Below are 25682 nucleotides of genomic sequence, written 5' to 3'. Positions count from 1 at the left end.
TGGTTACAATGCCATGTAAACTAGATGACATTTTTCCCCCCCCAGCTAAATTCTATTTCTTCTCTTTCCATCTTCTTCTGTCTTTCTAACAATTTTTCTGGGAATTAATTTGAAAAAACTCTTATAATGCGCCTGCTCAGGGCTCAGAATATATGCATGCATCCTCCTATATATTTTCCCACCCTATGTTACCTCTGATCTCTCTTTTTATTGTTAGACAAAGCTCCTTACTCAATATGTTCTGAATCTGGCCAAGTATGACCAAAACTATGACATCCGAGACCGCACAAGATTTATTCGCCAGCTGATCATCCCCACAGAGAAGGGTGGAGCTTTGAGCAAGCATGCCAAGAAACTCTTTCTGGCACAGAAGCCTGCCCCAATACTGGAGTCCTCATTTAAAGGTAATGCTGCTTATATGAGGGATTTCATGGTTGTTTACATTTGGTAATCTAAATGGGCTTAAGTGTGCACCAATTTTTTTGACCTATGGCAAACAAGCAGCAGGAGGCATTTAGTGGTCAACATATAAAGTGACACATGAAAGCAATAAACAGGTACAGGCCCACCATGGGTCTTGTGCACCAGGGCCACACAATGCACATTTCACCATTTATCTGTGAGTACACATTCTGTATTTATCAAGTAGATCACTAAACACAGTTACACGTTTAGGTTCCTAATAAGACCAGGGCACTTAGGCACCTAAAACATCTGGTACAGATAGAGGTAACATTGATACTGCAATGCTTTTCATGGGCAAAATATGTATCACCATCTTTTTCTCCCATACAGACCGTGATCATTTTCAGCTGGGATCTCTGTCTCATCTACTCAATGCAAAATCTGTTGGTTATCAAGAACTGCCAGATTGGCCAGAAGAGGCCCCAGACCCATCAGTGCGCAACGTGGAGGTGAAGGATGCTGTGCGTGCTGTAACCTGAGTATATGGGGGTGTGGGATATACCACTACTGTGCCAAGCTTAACCCCAGCTGTGCCTCCTCCCTTGTCAGCCTAATGTGCTACTCTTGGCGTTCCCTGCACCTCTGTCTCTTTTGGGTTACTGCTCCAGGTTTATCTTATTGCTATCCTTTGCTTAGAGCTCCCAACTGTTCTAAAGAATTTGTCTCACAATGTCCCTCTTACTGAGCTTGGCTATCACAACTCTGTGGTCCCTTTTGTGAACTAAATAGTATAAGAAATACAGCCACACAGTAAATTAATATTCAAATTCACTTCAGTATTACTATAGCATTACAGAATGCAACTGTGATGTATGTAGCTGTAGAGTTGTTACAGGGATGCTGGCATAGATGGCCCTATAGAATCCTGAAATGGCCCAGTTCATCTTAACCTCTGTAGTTCATATTGGAAGCTTGTATTTTGTGGCTGGACTAGGGTAATACCTGACTAGTGCATGTGATAGGTTTGGTGAAATTGTCAGGTCAGGCAACCAACTGTCTCCCCTTCTACCCAGGAGGAGGAGGAGGACAGTGCACCCAGGGATGGTCACATCGGACTCCTGGGGGAGTGGAAAGAGGTGTCTACAGACTGAGTGTGGAGTGTTTGTCCAGTGTGATATACTTTTGTCTGCTCAGTTTGCAACTGCTTTCTTATAATGCATGCACTTTGTCACTAGCCTGCAGCAAATCCTTGGAACTGCAGTGAAACAAAGTATTTGGTTTGAGTTTTTGCCTGTGTGTAACTGCTCGCTAAAATGGTTTGATTATTTGCTGTAATTGATTCTCATCACTTTCTCCAATGAGCATGTCCATTGCTGCTACTGTTTCCTCTCAACTTAGGAAGCCCACAAAAAGCAGTGTTCCCAGTTACTGTAGTTTCAACTTTTTGTTTTCCTACCGTCTACATATACTGTAAACCATTTATATAAAGAAAACTGCATATTTGTCCACTTACTCCATCCTAGCAAACTCAAGTTATTTTCCTTCAGGTCCTTACATTTCTGCTCCCTTTGGTTTTAATAATTATCCAGCTTTAAGTCCTGGGGTCTCAGTCAGCCAACCAATAATTTTTTAACTCCCCAGACCCTCCAACCAGAGAGTTTCATAGATTCCCTTTGAATCAATATATTATGATAAAATTGGACTTACAAATTTTCACCTAAAATTGGACATGCCTGACTTAATATAGTTACTGTTCTTCTTATTGCTGCCTTGGGCTCCTTTCTTTGCTGCTCTTTATTGACGCTCCTTCAGCAGCAATGCTCCCTCCTGCATCTGCTTTTATCAGCATTACACCCTTTATACTGCACCTCTTATACAGCATTGTCTTTATTATTTTTAAGAAGAAAATATCACAAAAATAAATTAGGGATTTTTATATCTATCTAATTTTGCACCATTAATGTTATTAATCAGACAGACAAAAATATTAGAAAAAAATGATGGAGATGCATTTGGTGGTGGCATATGCTATTTTTGGCACTTTGTTCTTTTCTCACCATCTTGCTCTATTGCCATCATCTTACCCCTACTATTGGCATCTTGCTCTAATGTCACCATATTGCTCTTGTCTATTAGTGCAGTTGTGTAAATAGGCTTATTTAACCCCAAAATTATAAATAAATGCTATGCATGTCATCAAATCCAAGTCATTGTTATAGAGACAGGGATGCACCAAATGCATAAGAATCCTCTTCTAGGACATGGACAAATATCAAACTATTAATTGTATAGGATAGACCTAAAATATCAAAATATGCATGTTTAGCACAAGACTTCAAAGTCTTCACCCCCCAAGTAATTACACTGACATTGAGATGCATCCACAGATCACATCCTGATTTAGGCATTTTGTACTAGAAACTATTTTGAACAGAAATACAAAGATCAACAGTTTTATTAGGCCTAACTTATTTTTGGTGATGTTTTCTTAAACGATTCATTTGCATCTAAGATCCCTTGTTCTAACAAGTTTACTGCATTAATGCTTAAGGAGTAGCAAAGTGGTGAGAAAGATTTCACTGGAGTGGAAATGGGTCAACAAAATCTGCAGCCCTCCAGCTGTTGTTGAAAATACTGGGGTGCCATAGTATTCCTGCATTCTTAGGGGCACCTCTTCTTTGGCCCTGAGTTCAATAAAAGTTGAGATTCTTAGGACTACTGACAATCATGAGCCTTAGAGTGTACTAAACTCAGATTTCTCACCTCTTTGTGTGTACTTCTAAAGTAGTTTAATTCTAGCTCAGATAAATCCCAAATAATGAAACTGGAAAGCACTTTCCAGCTAATGGGGGTTGTTTATCTGGTAAAGAATTATACCACAGTGGCATTCCTACCAATAAGATTCTAGTATTCTGAGCGTGAGAGTGAATTTTGCATTTTTGTTTCTCATTACAGGTGCCAGAATGGACCAAGTGTCCAAGCAGAGAAAAGAGGAAGGAGAGGGAGGAAAAACCATTTTACTCTGATTCAGAGGGGGAGTCAGGACCAACAGAGTCTGCAGACAGTGGTAAGTGGGATCATATATTCAGTTTTTCCCAGATCCAATGAACCAATTATGGTGGTAAAAGTCTGCAAAGGTAGATCATAATGACTAATTAATATTTGATTTTATCCACTATGTCTCTGTATCAGAACCAGAGTCAGAAAGTGAATCAGAAAGTGGTGGAAGCTGCAGTGGCAGCGGATCTGGATCAGGAAGTGAGGAAGAAGAGGAAAGTGAAGAGGAAGAGGAATCTGAAAAAGAGGAGAAGAAAAAGCAAAAGAAAAGTATTCCACAGAAGGAAGACAGGTAAGAATAATAGTGGCAATCCCAAACTTAATATGTAGTCAGACTTTTACTGAAATCAAATAATTACCAGACTAACTGAAATGCTTTCAATGGACAGATATATGATGTGTATATATACACATATACATGCATATACACATACATATATTCCACTAAAACACACCACAAAGCATTATGCTCAAAGGTACAACATTTTTTAAAATAAGATAGTGATGATGAACCCGGGGGACCTGACTCTAGCCTAGACAGTTGGCAACAACTAAAAAGGGTTTTGTACCTAAACTTACAGTGATGAAAGTGACCAGGAACAGAAGCAGTTTGTTAGGAGTACGAAAAGTTCTGCCAAAACATCCCAGAAATATGCATCCGAGGATGGCAGCAGCTCAGAGAGTAGTGAATCTGAAACAGAATCTTCTTCTGAGGAAGAGGATGAAGATGAAGAGGAAGAACAAATAAAAAGACAACCAGAACCAAAAAAGAAGAAGACTGTAAGTAACATGAGATTGTATGTTTTGCTTGAGGATGTTTGGGAATTAATAAATATATGATAATGAAATGCACCTTTTGTACTCATATAAAAGAACCAAAACAAGGATAGAAGTTAAAGCTCTAGAGTTGTCTTCTTGTAACTGTAGGATAAGGAGGACAAGAACAAATTAATATAAAATTATTACAAAACAAAATTATAAGTCACCCAACTCAGGTGATTTCTCGCAATAATAGTGAATGTCATTCTAACAGTCTAATTTTTGACTGAACAAATGCAGCAGCATTAATGTCTTATCTGACACTTGTGTAACTTGACCTATTTTCCAGTGTGCCTTTCTCTTACAAAAGATATCTATCTGGACAGATTGTTAAGCAAAATAATTTTGAATGTGATGAGAATATCACTGTGTTTTCTCTCCCATCTCTTTCTGGGTAGCCTCCTGCAACAAAATCCACGGCTAAAGCATCTAAAGAACACAAGGAAATGTCACTGCTTGATCTGGATGATTGTGAGTACTTATTGCATGATCTTTATCATTGTTGGTTGATCCTGAATGGCATTCTCAAAATTTTGTTTTTTTTATACATTGAATGAACTCGAATGAACTCTCAACTCAAATGGTATCTTATGTTAGAAAAAACTTGAATGGAAATATAAAAACTTTCATTCTGCGATTCTGAGTTGCGAAACCCAAAAATTCGAATTAATTCAGTTTTTAGCAAATTGCTCAAATCATTAGAGTTTTCGGGCAAGACGATCATGCAGGCTATTAACATCTTCAAATGGTTCAAGGGACCTTTGCCATTGACTCCTACGTGACCTCAACAGGTTTTAGATGGTGTATTTTATAATACATCTTGAAAAATTCAAATTCAAGTTTTTTTTAATGAGAACATGTGAGTTTTAATTAAAAAAAACCTTGAAAACTCAAATTTTCATGGAAAACACAACTCGAACCTTAATAAATCTGCCCCTCAGAGTCATGGCTTTAAATTGAGGTGAATTTATGAATAACCCACAAGAATTCATTACAGAGATGTTTGTCCAACTTGCCAATCCAACAAAGCCTAACTACTCGGACTCACCCTTCAGCAAAACACAAGTGTGCATGAAGTCAATAGTCTATCTATGTAATAATTTAATAAAATGTGCATTGTTTTAAGATAGCAATCTGCTATTTCAAAGTTTCAGCCCCTTCTGCCCCTTTGGTGACGTCGAGAAGTATTGTATCTGCCAGCCTGGTGAGCGACCTTGAGGGCCTATCCCTGACTGACAACTCTTTGACTCCCACGGTAAGAAAAGACTTCCATTTGCATTTGTGCCATTGCCTGAGCCTTATTTTACTGATTTGTACACCGAGTATTTAGCAGAATTATTCAGGCCTTGAACTATTGTTTTCTGTTTCCCTCCTCTTTATATTATTGTTAATAATATATTTACTCATTAGTAACTTTTAATATCACATTACACATACTCCTAATTACCTTGTTATGTTGGGTTGAACAAAACCAAAGTCATTTAAGTCCAACCCCTCCATATGAACCGCAGTGCATACTCTATATACTTATATTAGAATGTTTATGCATATTTCCTCCATCTTGCATGTAATCATTTTTTATTATATTATATATAATATATTATATATTCTATATTTATTTCTTGCTCTTTTATTTTATTATTTTACTGCTTTCCTCATCTTTGCTGTATTTCAAATGCTTTCTATTCGCCAGGTAATAAGCCCAGCCTTTGCATCAGACCGAACTTTTGAGCTTCTACACCGCATGACTGGGGAGGGTCTGTCCATGGAATACATCTTTAGCCGCCAACCTTTTACTCTTGATAATCGCATGGTGTCTGTGCAGATCCAAATCTCCAATAAAACAGAAAACGAAGTGAAGAATATCCGAATCAATGAGCCTAAACTTCTTTCTGGAATGAGAATGCAGGAGTTCCAAGAGATAGGTAAGATGGTAAGGTTGATAAGGCCCTCTGCTATTCATCTTCCATCCTGGCTTCAAAACTCCTGTTTGGCTGCTAAAGCAATTAAGCCTTAGCTACCAGATAGAAGTTACAATTGCAAGCATAAGAGCTGTAGTAATATACATTTAAATGAATACAAGATTAAAGACTGTTGGTTGTAAATAGGAATAATGTGAACTTGGTTGTTCTCTCAAACTCAGTAGGTAACAACCGTCACATACCTGCCTTTATAGTCCCATTGTTGAAGCACTATTATAGGTTATTATGTGCAAGGTGTTAATGTCACTTTCCCAGCATTTGCAGCAAACAATGTTTCTCTCATTTTTACCAGAATCTTTGCCTCCTGGAGAAAGTGCAACAGTTATAATGGGAATTGATTTCTGTGATTCCACTCAGGCTGCCAATTTCCAAATATGGTAAGTAAAAGCATCAGTAAGGTTCAAACCCCATCAAATACTCTTTGCTAGAAAGGCATCTATATCACTTTAACCCTGCCAAGAGATTCATTACCACCTCTCTTAGGACTGCATAACTTGACTGTCCTCCTGTATTGCTGATGTTACATTGTGTCGTTCTACCAAGTGCTTTCCTACTATTGCATCAGATTTTCCCAGGAGCAGTCAGGGCAGAAAAGGCATTTACTCAGACCATACTTCTTAACATTTACCCTGGTACTTTTTTGCCATAGAATGTGTTAACAGAGCAACACCAGGCATTTCTATGCTTACCAACTTTGTTATTAAGATCTTGCTCCATGTGCTGTTGGTTTGTTGTTGGTTCTTAAAAAGCTGATGTTGTTTTAAGAAAGGTTTTTTCAATCAGAAAATTTAGTTTATAACCAACTGTTAACATTACAGCACACACACCCGACACTTCTATGTGTCTATTCAGCCACCTGTTGGAGAATTGATGGCTCCTGTCTTCATGAGTGAAAATGAGTTCAAGAGAGAACAAGGTAAGAAATACAAAGTGATTCAACTTTATTTTCCCATTTGCCTGTTTTATTCTCTACCACTTATATGTCAAGTGCCGAAATGATATGTGAGAGGGGGCAAAATAAATAAAACACTGTACAAGAGACATTGAAGTAGAACTAAGTAACTAAGTAGTTCAAACTTCAGAAAACATTTCAATTTACAAGAAATATTAAATCCCATGGGTTCTGTATCAGAGCTGAGAGATCCATCCCTTATTTATTTATTAAAGTAGCCACAAATGAATAGGAGGGTTTTCTAGAATGCTAAGCAGAGCAGTGCAGACTTTCTCTTGCGTTATCTACACCACGTAAGGCTATATCAAGCTAGTGTGTAGAAACTAAGGTCACTGTAAAAATGGCTCTTTGGGAAAGAGATTATTGCTACATTGAGACAGCTATGGTCAACTTAAGGCCCATACTAGATGGTTTTGCTCAAAAGGTAAAATCAGATGGTGTTTATATTTGGAGGATATATCCCCTATAGCTGGGCTCCCCAACCTTTTTTTTACAGAGAGCCACATTCAAATGTAAAAAGAGTTGGAGAGCAACACAAGCATGAAAAAAGTTCCTGGGGGTGCCAAATAAGGGCTGTGATTGGCTATTTGGTTGCCCCTATGTAGACTGGCAGCCTACAGGAGGCAGTACTTGGCATCATACCTAGTTTTTATGCAATTAAAACTTGCCTCCAAGCCAGGAAATTAAAAATAAGAACCTGCTTTGAGGCCACTGGGAGCAACATCCAAGGGGTTGGTGAGCAACATGTTGCTCGCAAGTCATTTGTTGGGGATTCTACTGCAGGGTCTGCTATCAAGAATTTTCAGGTATGAAGTATCCTGCTTTCTGGAGTCTTGGGCTTCCAACTATCTGTTGCTATGGCCTTTGCTTATTAATTCCTCTATTTAAACTTCACATTTTTGGATTAAACTGTTCCTCCAGCTCACTTATTCCTTTCAATAGTGTATGTGTACTGTATTCTTATAGTCATTTAGTCAAATAGCTGTCTCAACAACACTAAATGATTTTGTCTTGCGACATTCCACCTAGGAACAAATGTTTTATACAAGGAACACAGTGTTGAACTGGGGCATCTGGCCTACAGGAAACCTCACTACAAGAGACCCTCACCCCTGTCGCTTAGGGGTGAGGTATCTAGTATCACATTCTCCTGAACATTTTGTTGAATATGTTGAAAATATCTGTATTATTAATTTAAGAAAGAAAAATTCTCCTTTCTTGTAACTCAGGCAAACTCACGGGTATGAATGAGATCACAGAGAAGCTGTCTTTGTCAGGGAAGTGTAATAATGATCATGCCATTGTTCAGAGAGTCACGTCTACTGCAAACATGAATCGCGTGCCATGTGGTGCAGACAAAGAATACAGGTAAGGAAGATAATACTGAATAAGGGAACTGACACCACAGACTCCTATACAAGCTAATCTATAAGGGTAGGAGTACATGGACGTCTTCGGCACGATCTGAATCATTGCGACAATTCGCATGCAACTGAATTAAGGTAAGAGATAGAAATGTCGGATGAAGTCGCATCGTTGATCCGACGCAGCACGACTGTCGGATGCAGACGCTACCTTATTTCTGTTTTGTCGCAGCGCATCAGATCACGCCAAAAACGTCCATGTAGTCCTACCCTTAGGCAAATTTACTAAAATTTAAACATCTTGGCACTTTGGGCTTCAGTTTAAAAAAAAATTGCACGTGGTAACCCATGGCATTCAAAAAAAATTGCACGTGGTAACCCATGGCATTCAATAAAAATTTACTTTCTGCAGCTGATTGAAAAATGCTAGATCCTTAATTAGTTGCGATGGATTACTGGTAGAGATGTCGCGAACTGTTCGCCGGCGAACTTGTTCGCGCGAACATCGGGTGTTCGCGCTCGCCGGAAGTTCGCGAACGTCGCGCGACGTTCGCCATTTTGGGTTCGCCATTGTTGGCGCTTTTTTTTGCCCTCTCACCCCAGACCAGCAGGTACATGGCAGCCAATCAGGAAGCTCTCCCCTGGACCACTCCCCTTCCCTATAAAAACCGAAGCCCTGCAGCGTTTTTTCACTCTGCCTGTGTGTGCTGAAGAGATAGTGTAGGGAGAGAGCTGCTGCCTGTTAGTGATTTCAGGGACAGTTGAAAGTTTGCTGGCTAGTAATCGTTTTGATACTGCTCTGTTATTGGAGGGACAGAAGTCTGCAGGGGTTTGAGGGACATTTAAGCTTAGGTAGCTTTGCTGGCTAGTAATCTACCTTCTACTGCAGTGCTCTGTATGTAGCTGCAGTGGGCAGCTGTCCTGCTTCTGATCTCATCTGCTGACTGCTGCAATAACAGTAGTCCTTGTAAGGACTGCTTTTATTTATTTTTTTGTTGTTTTACTACTACTACTACTACTACTACTATAAGAGCCCAGTGCTATTAGTCTAGCAGTGTTGGGGAGTGGGACTGGTGTGCTAATCTGCTGCTCCTAGTAGTTCAGCAGCACCAACTTTAATTTTTTTTTTTAATATTCATTTTTTTTTTATTTTACTTTTTTTTATTTTACTACCGCTGTAGTAGTGTATAAGTTGACCTTTTAGGCATTATTTGCCCTGTAGGCATTATTTGCACACTGTTTTCTTCAACCCGCCATCTAGCTGTGTGACCTTGTTCACATTCTGTCTAAATATCCATAATATTACCGTCTCCAGAAAAAAACACCGGAGTGACTTTTTTCAAGCAGCCATAATATATTTTACGTAATCCGTATCCACCGCTGTAGTAGTGTATACGTTGACCTTGTAGGCATTATTTGCACACTGTTTTCTTCAACCCGCCATCTAGCTGTGTGACCTTGTTCACATTCTGTCTAAATATCCATAATATTACCGTCTCCAGAAAAAACACCGGAGTGACTTTTTTCAAGCAGCCATAATATATTTTACGTAATCCGTATCCACCGCTGTAGTAGTGTATACGTTGACCTTGTAGGCATTATTTGCACACTGTTTTCTTCAACCCGCCATCTAGCTGTGTGACCTTGTTCACATTCTGTCTAAATATCCATAATATTACCGTCTCCAGAAAAAACACCGGAGTGACTTTTTTCAAGCAGCCATAATATATTTTACGTAATCCGTATCCACCGCTGTAGTAGTGTATACGTTGACCTTGTAGGCATTGTTTGCCCAGTTTTTTTGGCCGCAGCCACTGAAGCACAGAGGCCAGAAAAAATATGCCATATAAATGCTGAAAATAGTCATTTTTTGCCATACGTTGACTCAACGTATATGGCAAAAAATTACTATTTTCAGCATTTATATGGCATATTTTTTCTGGCAACTGTGCTTCAGTGGCTGCGACCAAAAAAACTGGGCAAACAATGCCTACAAGGTCAACGTATGGCAAAAAATGACTATTTTCAGCATTTATATGGCATATTTTTTCTGGCAACTGTGCTTCAGTGGCTGCAACCAAAAAAACTGGGCAAACAATGTCTACAAGGTCAACGTATGGCGAAAAATGACTATTTTCAGCATTTATATGGCATATTTTTTATGGCAACTGTGCTTCAGTGGCTGCGTCCAAAAAAACTGGGCAAACAATGCCTACAAGGTCAACGTATGGCAGTTGTTTAAAGAGAACAGTAGATTACTAGCCAGCAAAGCTACCTAAGCTAAAATGTCCCTCAAATCCCTGCAGACTTCTGTCCCTCCAATACAGAGCAGTATCAAGCAGATTACTAGCCAGCAAACTTACTATCATCTGTCCCTGAAATCACTAACAGCTCTCCCCCTACACTATCTCTTCCAAGCACACACAGGCAGATTTTTCAGATACATTTTTGCCCTTGATCCCCCTCTGGCATGCCACTGTCCAGGTCGTTGCACCCTTTAAACAACTTTAAAATCATTTTTCTGGCCAGAAATGTCTTTTCTAGATGTTAAAGTTCGCCTTCCCATTGAAGTCTATGGGGTTCGCGAACCGCTCGCGTTTTTGCGCAAGTTCGCGAATATGTTCGCGAACTTTTTTTCCGACGTTCGCTACATCCCTAATTACTGGTCAGGTGCAAAATTTTGTTAGTAAATTAGCCCCAGCAATAAACCCCTGATTTATTAATACACTCGCAGGTACAATTGATTGCCATTGAAATGAATACAGCTCAGTTACAGTCAAAATGCTTTAAATCACCATTGCACTTAGTAATGTAGTCTATTGCATCAGGCTTCCTGTGGTGGGGGAAGATGTTTATAATAATTAGAACTCATCTCTCATACAGAGAGTTTTGTTTTTAAGGGTAATGGCAGATGGTCGTTTTGCAGAAAACACTGAATAAACTGAAAATCCCTACATTAGCAACCAATCAGCAGCTACCTTTTACTGGTGTGCTGCATTTATAGTAATAAAAACAGAGATGAGGCTAAGAAAACCAGGGCAAAGTTTGTCCCTTAGGGCTCTTACTCACGAGCGGTTGTAGCTGCGCTCCCCTGCGTTCAGCCGCAGGGCTTACATTTTTTCCAATGGGCTGTACTCACACAGGCGCGTGTAGGCGCCTACACGCGCCTCTGTGAGTACAGCCCCATTGGAAAAAATGTAATGCGTCTATTCCTGCGCTCCCCTGCGGCTGAACGCAGAAAAACAGAACGCAGGGAAGGGCAGCTACAACCGCTCGTGAGCAAGAGCCCTTAGGGTACTGACACATGGGGAGATTTGTTGCCCGTGTTTGAATTTGTGCTACCACGGGCAACAAATCCCCCCAAAATGTTTTCCCACCAGCAATAAACTAAATCTCCAATGGGAACACATATGTGATGCATTGTTTTCCGAAGTCGCTGTGAGTTTCCTTGCAAGGCAACTTCAGAAAACAAAGCCCTGTGTATGTTTTCTCATTGGAGATTTTCTTTGTTGCTGGTGGGAAAGCATTTCAGGGAGATTTATCGTAAATCTACGTGTGTTTTATTACCCTAACATTTCATAATGCTTGTTATTCATTTCATCTTGTGAAAATTTAAACTGATTATTCAGTCTGTTTACCAGAACATAAATGTTTTCTCCTCATGTTATGTTGCATTTTTCTGAAACAGTGACCCAGCTCTTACAGTTGAAAGACCCACCTGCTTAAGGTAGTGTGTGCATGGAGTGCCCCTGAGTGGTTATCAAAAGTATTACACAAGGATCACAAACCTATGTTTCTGCAGTTCTTAAAATTCAAATCCCAGGGTATAGTTGGTTTAGGGTGCTGGGACTTGGAGGTTAAAAAGCTACAGATTTGACTGTCACAATATGTAGTGTGTGATATACATTATATCTTCCATCTGAGATATCTTTTTTTTTTTTACTTTCTTTCTGTTGTGCTTTCCAACCAACCAGTGTCTGCAGTTAACTGATGCCATCAAAGGTGGTGTGAGTTATAGTTCACAACAGTCTGGAGGCTGACTTTTTGGACAATTTGGCTTCAGAAATAAAGTTTTAATTTTATATTGTGCTTTCTATGATGAAACACCATGGGTCCGACCTATTAGGCTGTAATAGTGCCCTTGCGCCTTTTATAAAAATGAATTACAATAAATGAATAGCAAAGACCTACATCTGTATTGTAAGCACATACAGTGACACTAACACATAACCTACAATCCTACACCTCTTTGAAATATCATATTATTGCACTAATAGCAGTAATATTGTGATATAGAAGGCTGTTTGGAAAACAAATTGCGACAGAGAAAAAGTGCTACATAATCATTTAAGAACAAGAAATGTGACATTTAAAAGTGAGGCTAGTCTGAGATTTTTAACCTTTTATTTTCTCAGTGCTTTCAAGAAAAGTTCTCACCCTAAATTGAAAAATTCCCACATCAATAAGTGATTTGGGCAAATATACACATATATATATGTACATATGTATTTATGTGTACAGGCCAGAATACTTAGGACCTGGGGTTTTCTGGATAACAGATTGTTCCATAATTTGGATCTTCATACCTTAAGTCTACTAGAAAATCATATCAACATGAAATAAACCCAATAGGTTTTTCTTCCAATAAGGATTAATAATATCTTAGTTGGGATCAGGTACAAGGTACTGTTTTATTATTACAGAGAAAAAGTTTGGATTATTTGATTATAATGGAGTCTATGGGAGATGGCCTTTCTGTAATTCAGATCTTTCTGGATAACGGGTTTCTGGATAGCAGATCCCATTCATTTACCTGTTCTGCTGAAAGGAACCTATGCAGAGTAATATGTTTCAATTTATGGAATGTCTTAGAAAAAGTTTTTTTCCTAATAGGAATAAATCTCTATTTGCAGGTTCGCAGCAAAGACCGTGACCAGCGGCACCCTGGTTTTAGTGACCCTAACACTTAAAGATGGTTCTGCTGCTCTACTAAACATCAATAGTGAGAAGATGGTGATAGGAACTATGCTGGCAAAGGACATTGTACAAACTCTGACGCAATGATGTAAGGAACCTGTAACTGAGTAATAAATAGTGGTCACATTGCTCACTCCGATTCAGGCAGTCATGCTGGAAATCTGTTGTTTGGCCTTTTGTCTTTCTCTCACAAAAACTTTACCAATCTCCAAAATGAGTCTGAATGAGAACAGCCATCCATGAAACCATCCATGATCTGAAAGACAAAACATCATATGTAAGAAGCAACCAAGCCCTTTAAAGCAATGCCATGCTGGGTAGGAGTGAGTTGCCACTAAGCTGCAGAGTAATCCGATGTTTACATATTACAAGATAACGTTTTTGGCAGATCTGTTCAAATCATAATACAGTAATATCTGTCTACTATGTAGTTTCTATATTTATGGTCCTTTACTTCTGAAAACTGTTTTCTGTAAGAAGGATATGCCTGCTGAGACACTGTCAGTTCTTGATCCTTAGAATACATTAAGGGGGTTACTAAAATTTGAATTTATCTAATTTTTTTTATTAAACAAAGCTCGACCAAACTCCCATCCACGATTTTACCTTATTTATCAATAAAATGACTCGAAAAAGTGGGGACAAAAATATTAAAATTGAGCGAAAACTTGAATCGTACAAATTGTAGACTTTACTCCAGAATTGCTTGATTTTTTTTTCTGTAATCAGCCAAATTTTTCAGATTATCAAGCTAAACCCAGCACAGACCACAATATCTTCAAATTGGGATAGGGCCACCTGCCATTGACTTATACATGACCTCAGCAGGTTTGAGATGGTGGATTTTTGGATTCGGACTTTTTCGGGAATTAATAAAAAATTTTTTTAGTTTTTATCTTCTAAAAATTTTAGTTTTTGCCCAAAAAACCTTGACCAGGAAAAATTGAGTTTAGTAAATAACCCCCTAAATGTTCAACCCACTCAGGACCCTTCCATTAACTGTTGACTGAATATCAGCAATTCCTCTATTACCACCATCTGAATCTTTGCCTCTTGTCTGTAACAGAATTTGTCAAAAGCATAACATGTCGTTGTTTGTTAGTACAGACACAAATAGCATATTCTTCTAAAAAAGAATCACCCAAGGCCCATTATTTGTAAAACTTGCGGTTTTTGGGAAATGTACCGTTCTTCATGTTGTTACTGTTTAACGTATTTGCATATGATCAAACTTACAGGATGACCTCTTTAAGCTTTTAACCCTTACAATGTCTTAAATGGTTGGCATATTCTCCTCTGCCCAGTGTCTTGTGCTGTAATCACTGTAGCTTTATTTATTAAAACTAGTTGAATCATTTAATAAAGCTGAATGTGGACATATATCTGATTTTGCTTTACTGCTTCACGGATCTGGACTGGGATTCAAAATTGGCCCTGGGATTCCAGAGGAACCAGAAGCCCCCCACAGGCCCAATAAATAGTGACTGTTGTTGGCATCTTAGAGCAGCCCCTATGGAATTTATCAGAACTCACAGATTGCATTCTGGCTAAAAACACATTAAAAGATGTTTTTGTTGCTGTGTGTGCCCCACCTGATATACTGTATTGTCTTCAACTGAGCCTTATGCGGAGCTGTCCATTGTTTCGAGCATTATCAGATTTTGTGATCTGTCCCCTGGTCTTCCATCATGCGTTCCTCTGATTTCTGAAGATGTTCCACGATTTGCACACAAAAAAAATCCAATGATAAAATTCCAGTTTGGAATATTTGAATTAGAAAAAAAATCAAATGTTGCAATAGGCTGGCCATCTGGTTATAGAGCAGGTAAAGCAATTGCATGTTGGGTACCTACATGTGCCCTCCAGCATTGTACATCCAAGTAATTTTTAGGAACATTTTTTCAGCAGTTAAAAAACGGGTGGGTCCTGGAAAGTTGTATAAGCCACATTGTGTGGTGCCTCCTGTGTGTTGTATTGTTGATTCAGCCGAAAGATATCACGTTTGAATAGTGACACATAAACAAGTTTCTTCATTTTTACTGTTAGTCAATAAATGACCTGATACCTGGTAGTGCTGACTGCTTCACTGCAGAGTCTATTCTCAAGGACAGCACTGCAGTTGTTGCATACATGAGGTCCTAAAGGCTGCAAAATGCTTTGGACACTAAAATATTTACTAGGGGTACCAGTAACTTCTAGTTATGCCACTGTCATTGGATGAGACTTCCCTGTATTAATAAGAGTGTGTGTCTATGCCCAACCTTCATACCAGTTGTTTGCAGCTCCTCTGACTCCAGTGGGTTTCGCCACAATATAAACAGGCCTTAAAGTACCTATTCAGAATTTCCACCACCTCTGCCTATTCATATTTGGCTGTTTGTTTGGAATGTTACTTGGAGCAATGTTGTGGAATGAAGTGTGATTCTGATATTCTAAAATTACCCTCTTTTCATACAACACATAATTCTGACATTTTTAGAGGGATACTGACACTACAAAATTTTAAAAAAAGAAATAAATAAAAAAAAAAAATATATATATATATATATATATATATATATATATATATATATATATATATATATATATATATATATATATACTGGTATGGGATCCGATATCCGGAAAAACATTAGCCAGCAAGTTAGGAATCCTGGAAAGGCCATTTCCCATAGACTCCATATTTTAATTTTAAAAAAATGACTCTTTTTCTTTGTAATAACAAATGACCCCAACTAAAGCTAGCCATAGATGTAAAGATTTTTAAAGGATCCGATTGTCATTGTGAGACCACGATTATCTCGAAGCGATTGTACGAATTGTCCATCAACTAAAAAGACCATTTGCCAGGAAAACAAAGGGTCGCTGCCTGCTTGGCCCTGCAGACATAGATAGATTGCACTGGGACTGATAAAGATTTTTTAACCTGGCCGATCAATTTTCTGACAGATGTTGGACGAAAAATCGTAAGATGTACAATCGTTCGAATCCCACTAACCGCACGATAATTTCAAATGATTGGTCGGACTTCACTTAAATCAGTCGTTCGGCAAGAAAAATCTTTGCGTCAATGGGGACCTTAAGGTATAATTAATCTTTATTCGAGGCAAAACAATCCTATTGCTTTTAATCAATGTTTAAATCATAGCTTTCGGTAACCCAGCCGGCCAGCTTGCCCTCGCTTCCCCCGTGCATGCGCAGTGACATCTCTCGCAGGTGAGTTGAGGAGCAGAGTGGCAGGTGAGTCTGGTCTAGGGATAGGCAGAAGAGGTACATGCCTAGTGCCCCTATTGTTGTGCCCAGTGTCGGACTGGGATGTCATGGGCCCACCAGAAAACCTTAGACAGTGGGCCCACTTCAAACTATTATTTCTCCTCTCCTCACTCAACCTCTTTATTCTCCTAGTCTTTTATATCTACTTACTATAGTCTTCCAGTATTATGCATTTTTTCCCATTAAGAAATAGAGAATGACTATGAAATAGGCCAAATAATTTAATAGACTAGAGGTATGGAGATTCAAATTACAGAAAGAACCTTATCCAGAAAAACTCAGTTCCCAATCATTCTGGATAATGGAGATATATATATATATATATATATATATATATATATATATATATATATATATATATATATATATATATATATATATATATATATATATATATATATATATATATATATATATATATATATATATATATATATATGCATATATATATATAGTTACATAGTTAAATTGGGTTGAAAAAAGGTTCAACCCCTCCAAATGAAAACCCAGCATCCATACAAACACTCCTCCCTACTTTCACAAGTTATATATACGCCCATATCTGTACTAACTATAGCCTTTGATATTATGTCTGTCCAAGAAATCACTCAAGCCATTTTTAAAGGCATTGACAGAATCAGAACACAGTCCAATGGTATGTCATCCATTGGACTCGAGTTCCCACAGGCACCTGCTCTGTAGCATTACAGGTTGCTCCCTGCTTCCCCTATGCACTGGTTTGTTACATCGTTTTGGGTAAAGTGTCAGTTTTCTTTTTACTGTCTATTCCTACACTGACAAATAAAGGAACGTTCCGTCCGCACACTCAGGAATAAGAATTAGAAGAAAGGATAGAAGTTTATATGTTATTCAAATGTGTGTATAAGAAATACACGCAGGGCTATTAAATAGTAGGCGCACATTCATTCATTTAATAAGCGTATTTATTCGTCGCTTTTTTTTTTTTAAATAAAAGCACCGATAGTTCGCTACTTAAATGCCTACCACTGGCAAGATAGCAAACACAGCAACGTGTGGATACAGGTAATGGGCACTTTAACACAAACAGAGCTGTTTAGCGTTGCTGCAGGACAGTAGGAAACTACACCATCACATCCCTACTTGCGCCTTTACTTGCCCTCAGTTAGCGCTCTCCCTGCAGGTGCAGCCAATAAGTGGCTGCAGCACTTGGGGGGCAGGGGCTATAAATGCGCCCCTCCCAGGCCTTGTTGGCCGTTGCAAACACAAGAAGTGTTATTATTTCATGGGGGAAAGCAATTGCATTGAAATTCAATTTGGCATTAAGTTTTAATTACCCCAGTCTGACCAGGAGCCTGCGCCATGGCCTTCCCACTGGTAAGGCAGTTTCAATGCTTACGTTTTTATTTGGGGTTTGATTGTATGGCAGACGTGCCCTTGGATAGGAAAATGGACCAGATATAAGATCAGTGTGCTCAGTGCTGCTGGTCTCCTGTTAATTCACTTCTTACTTCTGTGCAGACGGGGATAGTTTTATATTGAGCCTAATAAATACGGGCGCGCTGTAATAGACGCCTTTGCTATCGGGAGGCATGAAATATACACGTTGCCTGGCTAGTGGTTTAACTGCATGTACAATAGATTCATGCAAATCTAAACCGTATACAGACGATTTAATACAAAACTAGAAATGCAGGCTGTAGATCATTGTTGCAAAAGGATGTGATTTTAAATAGTTTCTGGTTGTAGGAACAAGTACTTTCTTTTAAATGTATTCCTGCAGTGTTCTCGGCCTACAGCAGGGGCATGTAACCTGCAGCTCTAGTTATAGTTGGAATAGAGATGATTTAACAGATATTTCCCTGCATTCCCCCCATAAATAGTTGAGTGAATGTCAGCGCTATGGCTGCGTCACACACGCTACTTCCCAAAGATTCATGTGCAAAGTGACAGGCAGAAATTGAGTTTTTCTCAATGCATTTTGCAGCCTGATAATAAATAGTCCCAATGTAACCAGGAAAATGCGCTGATGGCGTGAGAGGGTTCTGTTTTAAACTTGTCTATCAGCCCATCATGAGGGGGATAAACAGGTCAAGTGCTGGGATGCAGTAAGGGCACCTGGGGTCGGGCAAGCTTAAATAAAAAAAACTAGGCCGCTGAGCTGGTTTAATTGTATCGTGTACGTGCCCTGTGCCACATAAATGTTATTTGCTCTAATGCAGATGACACACTGGTGGGACAACACTTCGGGCCCTTGCGCGCTCTCTCCGTGCTGTGTCAGGGAAGGCTTTTAATAAACGGTTGAACTTTTTATTCAGCGTTATTTGATGTTTAACTCATGTTCTGTCTTGGTGACTAGTCACACATTTTGGAGACCGCATTACAAAAGCGCGAGGCATATTCCTAGGCTCTGGTTCTTTCCGAGCACGTGACTCTTTGCCTCCGAAACTTCATAGCGCAAGCGTTACAAGGTGGCGCTAGGAGCCTCGTGTCCTGCCACGTGAGTCCTCCTTTCCAACCCACGTTCCATTTGTAAAATACGAGCATGCGGTGTAACGGAGCGGGAAACTTGCTGCAAGAGCCCTACACTATGTGGGCCGGACAGGTACTTCTATTGCTGCTTTTAGTTGCTTGGTCAGTGCGTTCTGTGCTTTTGTGGGGTACTTTGTGACCTTTTAACCTGACTAAAATGAAATGGTCAGGCAGAACCTTCTTACTTCTCTTCCATGAATCAGGAATGTTACTGCCTTCATACTATGAGCTCCCACCTTTTCCTCTAGCCTTGCAACTGTCGGGAAAATGCAAAATAGCTTGGTGGAATGCTGTGGGCAGACTTATAGTAGTGTGACTGTGAATGGAGAGCATTCCAGAGCTGCACCCTGTCACAGTGTGACAGGGTGCAACTCTGGAATTCTCTTCATTCACATGGCAGTTTTGAGGCGTTAGAACTGCAGGCGCCCAATGGTGTATGATCTTGTGATCTTTGTTTTGATACAATGTAATATCTGTACCAATGCAGTGACCATGCCCTCATTCACATTTTACTTGTCTAGAGGCTGAGACTGCAATTAGAGATGGGCATTACAGGTACAAAAGGCCCAAATAACTTGCCCACAGCCACAATAATAAATTACTGTGGCTTTTGACCGTATCCTCATCTTTCTATAAAGGTCCTCTCCTCCTCATATTCCAGTCTCTTATTCAAATCAATGCATGGTTCTAATTTGGAACCTTGCTACCAGATTGCTTATAATGCTAATTGAAGAGATGCCGATTAAAATTCCAAAAAATACCTTAAAAAATGCAAACCAATTGTAAACAGTCACAGAATACCCCTCTCTAAATCATACTAATGGTTAACTCAAAGGCGAACAACCACTTTAAAGGAGAAGGAATGTCTTAGCTTGGGGGGTGCCAAAAGTTAGGCACCCCCGACTGGTCTTGTGTACTTGCCTTAAACCCGGGCTGGTGCACCTATTAGAAGAACTGCATCGATCTGAGCCAAGCATGTCCAAAGTGCGGCACGTCTTCAAATTTACAGCGGCCCTCAGCCTCCATCATGAAATGAATGAGTCCCCCCAGCACAGTGCAATCAGGAATCTCCTAGCTGTAATATTTGGGCACATTAGTGAAATGATCTGCCACTTGGTCTATACTACTACCTGTGTGCTGAAGAAGTTGGCTATAGACACATACTGGAACGTAGTGATGCGCCACTTCATAGTTCTTTAGTGCTGAAGGTGTCAATAGACATACTGACATGCCAGTACAGTAAACTACATGCCAGTACGTGTCTATTACTAAAACCTTCAGCACACAGGCAGCAGTATAGACCATGTGGCAGATCATTTCACTAATGTGCCCAAATATTACGGCTAGGCGATTCCTTGTTTAAATGAGTTAAATGGTGTTAATGGTTCAAAGAATGTCAGGCTGAATGGTCGGCCCCCACACATTTTCACCTCACCAAATCTGGCCCTCATTTTGGACACCCCGATCTGGGGAATCTTCCAGCGAGCACTAAAGAGAAATAGTCTTCTGACTTCTATTTTCAAATTTTCCGGGGCAGACGTATGTGCAGTAGAATGAAATAGCCGACTTTTTTGTTTGGCTTTTTGCACTACTGCGCATGGGCAGCCATGAGAAAAGAGAAGCCAAAAGAGGATCACTCAAACTTAAAACTTTCCCTTCTTTACAATTAAACTGGGAGCCAGAGAGATTTGAATAGGGGAGTTGGTGATATTGCGCTGTGATAGTCTAGCAGCAGTATCTAGACCAGAGTTGTGAAAGATGCCTGGCAGCAGTAAGTTACAGTAGTCATGGAATGAAATTAGACTGGTTGTGTTTTAGTTGTTTCTAAGATGATGCTATGTCACATAGGGAAATTTTGCGCAGATTAAATCGGGATTTGGATGCGACTGGATTTAATAATTCCTAGGCAGTGGTCCCAAATGGTTTATTGAAAACTTTTTTTTTTTTTTTTTTAAATAAGTGAAGGGAAAGTAGACAGATTTTGGTGTTTTCCAGGATAAACATACAATTTAAGCATTTTTGACGTTGAAACTTAATGTTGATTTGTGGAGCAGGGCTTTGAAAACTTGAAATGCTGGAAGTTTTAAATACGCAAAGGAAAGCAGGACAAGCACACCAATTAGTTGAACTACAGGTTAACCCCCATAATGTTTTGTCAGACAAAGCACGATGTTCTGCGGATGTGCCCCCTCATCAGTTGTATGCTGCTATACTTTACAGTTCTACAGGGCCAAGGCGAATATCTTTGGAAAGATGAGTGCTTGCAATTTCAACATACAGTAAATAAGGGCAGAGACACTCTGCTATTTCGAGAGCTTAGTCCCCCATCGACAAATCGCTTCTTTGGACAACTAATCTCCACAAACTGCCTGCACTCTGATGGTTTTGGCTATCTGAAGTGTCTAGAGTGCCATCCCGCATGCGATTTACATTCTAACTGGCGGGAAGGCAGTTCAGGGAGATCAGTCGAACGAAGAAGCAATTTGTCACTTGGCAGTTAATCTCCCGAATCTCCCGTACTGCTGTGCTTGGAGACATTGGGATATCCAGAAGTTTTTGTTTTGTGTATTTCATTCGTTGGTATAGAACGAAAAAAACACAAGGACAAATTAAACTTTTAAATTGCTAAGTTTTTAAGAAATAACTTACTGAATCTCTGCTTGCGCTCCTCTTCAGAAAAGGTGATCCATTGTCCATTTCTCCTCCCTGCTTTCCTTATAGGAGATAGCCAGGGAGAAGAAATCAAGCGTCGCATGATGGACAGTCACCTTTTATGAATAGGAGTGCAAGCATAGTTTATTTTATTTTTTTTAATAAAGACTTGGCGATTTAAGTTTGATTTGTCTTTTTTTTTTTTTTGTCCAATACTAATGAATTTTTTAAAAAAAATTTACTGATCCTTTAACCCTTTCCCTGCTAGTGATAAAGCAGGATAAACATGTAAACTTTACGAAGTGTTAGTCTGTGTGTTAAGAGTTCTCCTTATAGCCACATCCATATTTTGGAAAGATCAGACTATACTGAAAGTTACTGCGGTGGATGAGAACCCGGCCGCAGTATACCACCCCTTTATTCATTATGGCTTTTAGGATTTTTTTTTTTTTAAAAAAATAATTCTATTCCAATATCTAGCTTGAAGTCTGTTCCAGACCCTTTGCTTTTGACAGAGCATGCACATGGTAATAACTTGCCTATGCACAGACCACATGTCCATGCATTGATTAATTTCCTGGTGGTTTTGCTGCAATTTTAACAGTAAGCAAAGTGTCCTTGTAAATCCTAGAGGGGGAAGTGAACTTTTACATTTAACCATTTTTATAATTGGTTCTTGTTCATTGTTTTTTTTAATTGGCTTCAAGGAAAGGAGCCTGTTAATGAGAACTCCATATTACTGACAGTGGAGATGGTGAACTTGCACACTTGTTGCCGACCTGGCTTTAACTGGCCCTTTTAAAATAAACCTTCCTACCTGTCAATCCACTAACAACGGGGAAAAGCAGGAGGCTGTCCATTCTGCACATCTCACAACAAGTAATCAAATGTCTGCTCTCTCACCTGTGGTTTAAAGGGGAGGTTCACCTTCAAGTTACCTTTTTAGTATGCTGTAGAATGACCAATTCTAAAGGTGGCCATAGACTCAAAGATCCGCTCGTTTGGCGACATCGCCAAATGAGCGGATCTTTCCCCGATATGCCACTAACGGGATGGCTATATCGGGGGTAATTCGAACGTTCGGCCGAACGATCGAATTACGATGCGCCAAGGGGCTCAGACGGGTCGGTCGGTTAAAAATCAAACCTTCCCGATCAATATCGTGGCCAGATATCGATCGGGAAGACCCGTCGGAAGCCCCCATACACGGGCAGATAAGCTGTTAAATCGGTCCAAACGGCCGATATCGGCAGCTTTATCTGCCCGTGTATGGCCACCTTAAGCCACTTTTCAATTGGTCTTTTATATAATTGGTGCATCCCTAGATATTTCGTTATATAATTGATTTGCACTTTTTTGTGGTTTTATTCCAATTTTATACCTGCATTGTTCCTTATTTTTAGCATAGCTTTGTTGTTTGGTGCTTTGGTATAGAAAAGAACCTTTTTCAAAAAAAGATATGGTTCTCTGGTGGTCTTACAGCACATAATACAGTCAGGGGGCCTATACACATAGGGCATAAAAATGTTCAGTGGACCCCTGGCCTTTAAATTTAGGGTGCCTAATATGTGGGTGATGCTGTAAAGTGGAAGACTTGAGGTGATTTTTAAATTTAATGCAAAGGCCAACTTTCGGAAAGCTTTGCAGTTTGAAAAATTGTAGTAGAACATGGTTACCCATTTTAGATTCGGGGGATTGTGTATTTAAAATTACTTTCTGGGGATTAGCGTGCTTTTTTGTTTTCCTTTAACCTACACACAATACAGTAAATGTGGTGATTTTGCAGAAGCTGGAACAGCAGAAATGATAGCTCATGTCATGAGTTGTCTTAATTTTTGTGCCCTAAAGGCCACATACTTTGTTATGCACATTGGGCATCAAACTGTTTAGTGAACACATATTTAGGATGATTTATTTTCATACCTAATATGTGAGATACTATGTTGCAAAATTAAAGCTTTGAGGTGAAAAGTGTAAATTTTATACTGCCCTGGAAAGCTTTTGACTTGGGTAATTTGGAGTAGAAAGATAAATTTACTTGGTGTGGGTTTGTATGATTTGCTAGGCTAAACCTACTTTTAGTGTAATTTTTGTCCTTAAAATCTGAATTATACAGGTTTCTGGAGCAGTTCTTCAGAATTTGTTGTATACTGCTGGGATTGATCCTGCAAACATGGCCTGCATAGTTTCCTAAGAAAAAGCCATTGCTGTACTACTGCCACAAAACAGCCACTTACAATACGCTAATCTGTAATCACTCAAATTTTCTGTTCCAGAAATTGATGCTTATTTAGTCAAAAATGTAACTTTAGTCAGCCATGAATGTTGTATATGGAAAAGGGTTAATATAGCAAGATCAACAAATGCTGCACATTCTCTCTCAAGTATTGGTGGTAATTTTTCATTCCTCAGCCCAGAAGATGCACTTGGAGGTGCGTTTGGACTTTTCCAGCATGAATTTAAACTAATGTTGCCCTTTCTGCAGCTGCAGGAACAAGTGAGGGTTCTAGATTGGCCATCAGTCTCTTGACCTCCACATCATTGAGCCAGTTTTCCTGTCTAGCATGAACTGCATGTTTGAGATCTCACTAAATAATTTACAGGACCTGGAGACAGTTATGAATGAAGCCCTTTACTGACTCATGCAATAAAGATGCCTATTCTTGACAATCACTAGACTGCAAGCTGACATTGATGCTAAAGGGGCAATGTTACTAACAAAGGGTATACAAATTTTTAAACATTATGATCTGTGATACCCAATGGTTGAATTTACATTATTTTTAAAACATATGTTACGATGTGAAACAAGCTTTATATCCGTGGGGGTGACACTCTGAGAGGAAACCTCTGATGGGTTGCTGTGAACTACTAGGTAGAAGATTTAAGAGAATAACACAACACCATGTATGTTGCAGGTGAGGAGCTTAGCCCTTTTATTTAAAGTGACCACCTGTGCATTGCTGTGAACTACTAGACCTTTTAGTACGCTCTTTACCTGTAATTACCTACTGCTAGGGACAGATCTATATTGTGATTTAGAATAGGCCCTGTGATTTTATGGTACATTTACACCCAAACTACCCTCCAAATGCTAAACCGTGTCTGCAGTGGCATAACTACTTGATACTGGGCCTCACGGCAAATTCATTTTAGATGCCAGAGGTGGACCTGTTGCAATTGCTCATTAATTAGGGTCTCATGGGGGCCCCCTGTAGCTGCCTGGTCTGCTTCTTCTGTAGTTATGCCCCTTAGTGTCTTGTTGTAGCATTGTACAGTAGTCCAGTTGGCATACAAATTGCCACTCCCTATTTTTATTTTTTTTTAAATTTAAAAAGAGAAATCTTGCGTAATTCTTAGGCTCAGAGTAATCCAGTCCCTCCCTCACCTTATTCCATTGTGAACTCGTGCATTCTGGGACTTGTAAGTCCCACTGCTTTCCCTAGTGAATGCTGTACAGATTCTCCATTATGAGGTATTGTCTTATAACAGTGTAAAGCGAATCACTCAAAATAATTTTCTTTTAATTGGAAACTATGGGACATTCCACTGCCATTCTGGGCTTTATGGGAAAACTGGTGTAGGGCATTAGTGCAAACCCCTTGCATTGATCCCTGTAAGGGCACAGGCATAGATCCTGTGCCTGCGTGCTGTAAGCTGTTACCTAGCAACAAACTGTTCAGTGATCTC

At 39.4% G+C, this 25682-nt stretch overlaps 2 protein-coding genes across 12 annotated transcripts in view; both read left to right on the top strand.

Annotated features, from left to right (window-relative positions):
• The window catches only part of LOC108710286 (AP-3 complex subunit beta-2), a 43620-nt gene extending 29925 nt beyond the window's left edge, over window positions 1-13695 (top strand). For 3 of the 8 annotated variants that reach the window (XM_041586708.1, XM_041586709.1, XM_041586704.1), the window contains exons 16-28: window positions 218-404; window positions 796-926; window positions 1479-1541; window positions 3361-3472; window positions 3598-3754; window positions 4044-4242; window positions 4680-4752; window positions 5430-5536; window positions 5975-6206; window positions 6556-6640; window positions 7082-7179; window positions 8445-8583; window positions 13493-13695. In XM_041586708.1, coding sequence (XP_041442642.1) covers window positions 218-404; window positions 796-926; window positions 1479-1541; window positions 3361-3472; window positions 3598-3754; window positions 4044-4242; window positions 4680-4752; window positions 5430-5536; window positions 5975-6206; window positions 6556-6640; window positions 7082-7179; window positions 8445-8583; window positions 13493-13643 — 1734 coding nt within the window. In that variant the 3' untranslated portion in view covers window positions 13644-13695. The remainder of the gene's footprint in view (window positions 1-217; window positions 405-795; window positions 927-1478; window positions 1542-3360; window positions 3473-3597; window positions 3755-4043; window positions 4243-4679; window positions 4753-5429; window positions 5537-5974; window positions 6207-6555; window positions 6641-7081; window positions 7180-8444; window positions 8584-13492) is intronic. The other 5 variants (XM_041586711.1, XM_041586707.1, XM_041586710.1 and 2 more) reach the window with 3 other exon arrangements.
• A 4285-nt stretch (window positions 13696-17980) lies between these two features.
• The window catches only part of cpeb1.L (cytoplasmic polyadenylation element binding protein 1 L homeolog), a 42769-nt gene continuing 35067 nt past the window's right edge, over window positions 17981-25682 (top strand). For 2 of the 4 annotated variants that reach the window (XM_041585018.1, XM_041585017.1), the window contains exon 1: window positions 19339-19413. In XM_041585018.1, the coding sequence (XP_041440952.1) occupies window positions 19354-19413 (60 nt within the window). In that variant the 5' untranslated portion in view covers window positions 19339-19353. 4 annotated transcript variants of the gene reach the window in all.

This window comes from Xenopus laevis, chromosome 3L (assembly GCF_017654675.1).
Source record: "Xenopus laevis strain J_2021 chromosome 3L, Xenopus_laevis_v10.1, whole genome shotgun sequence".
NCBI classification, from domain to species: Eukaryota; Metazoa; Chordata; class Amphibia; order Anura; family Pipidae; genus Xenopus; species Xenopus laevis.
Note: the sequence above shows the minus strand (reverse complement) of the source record. Positions and strands in the feature narration are given on the sequence as shown.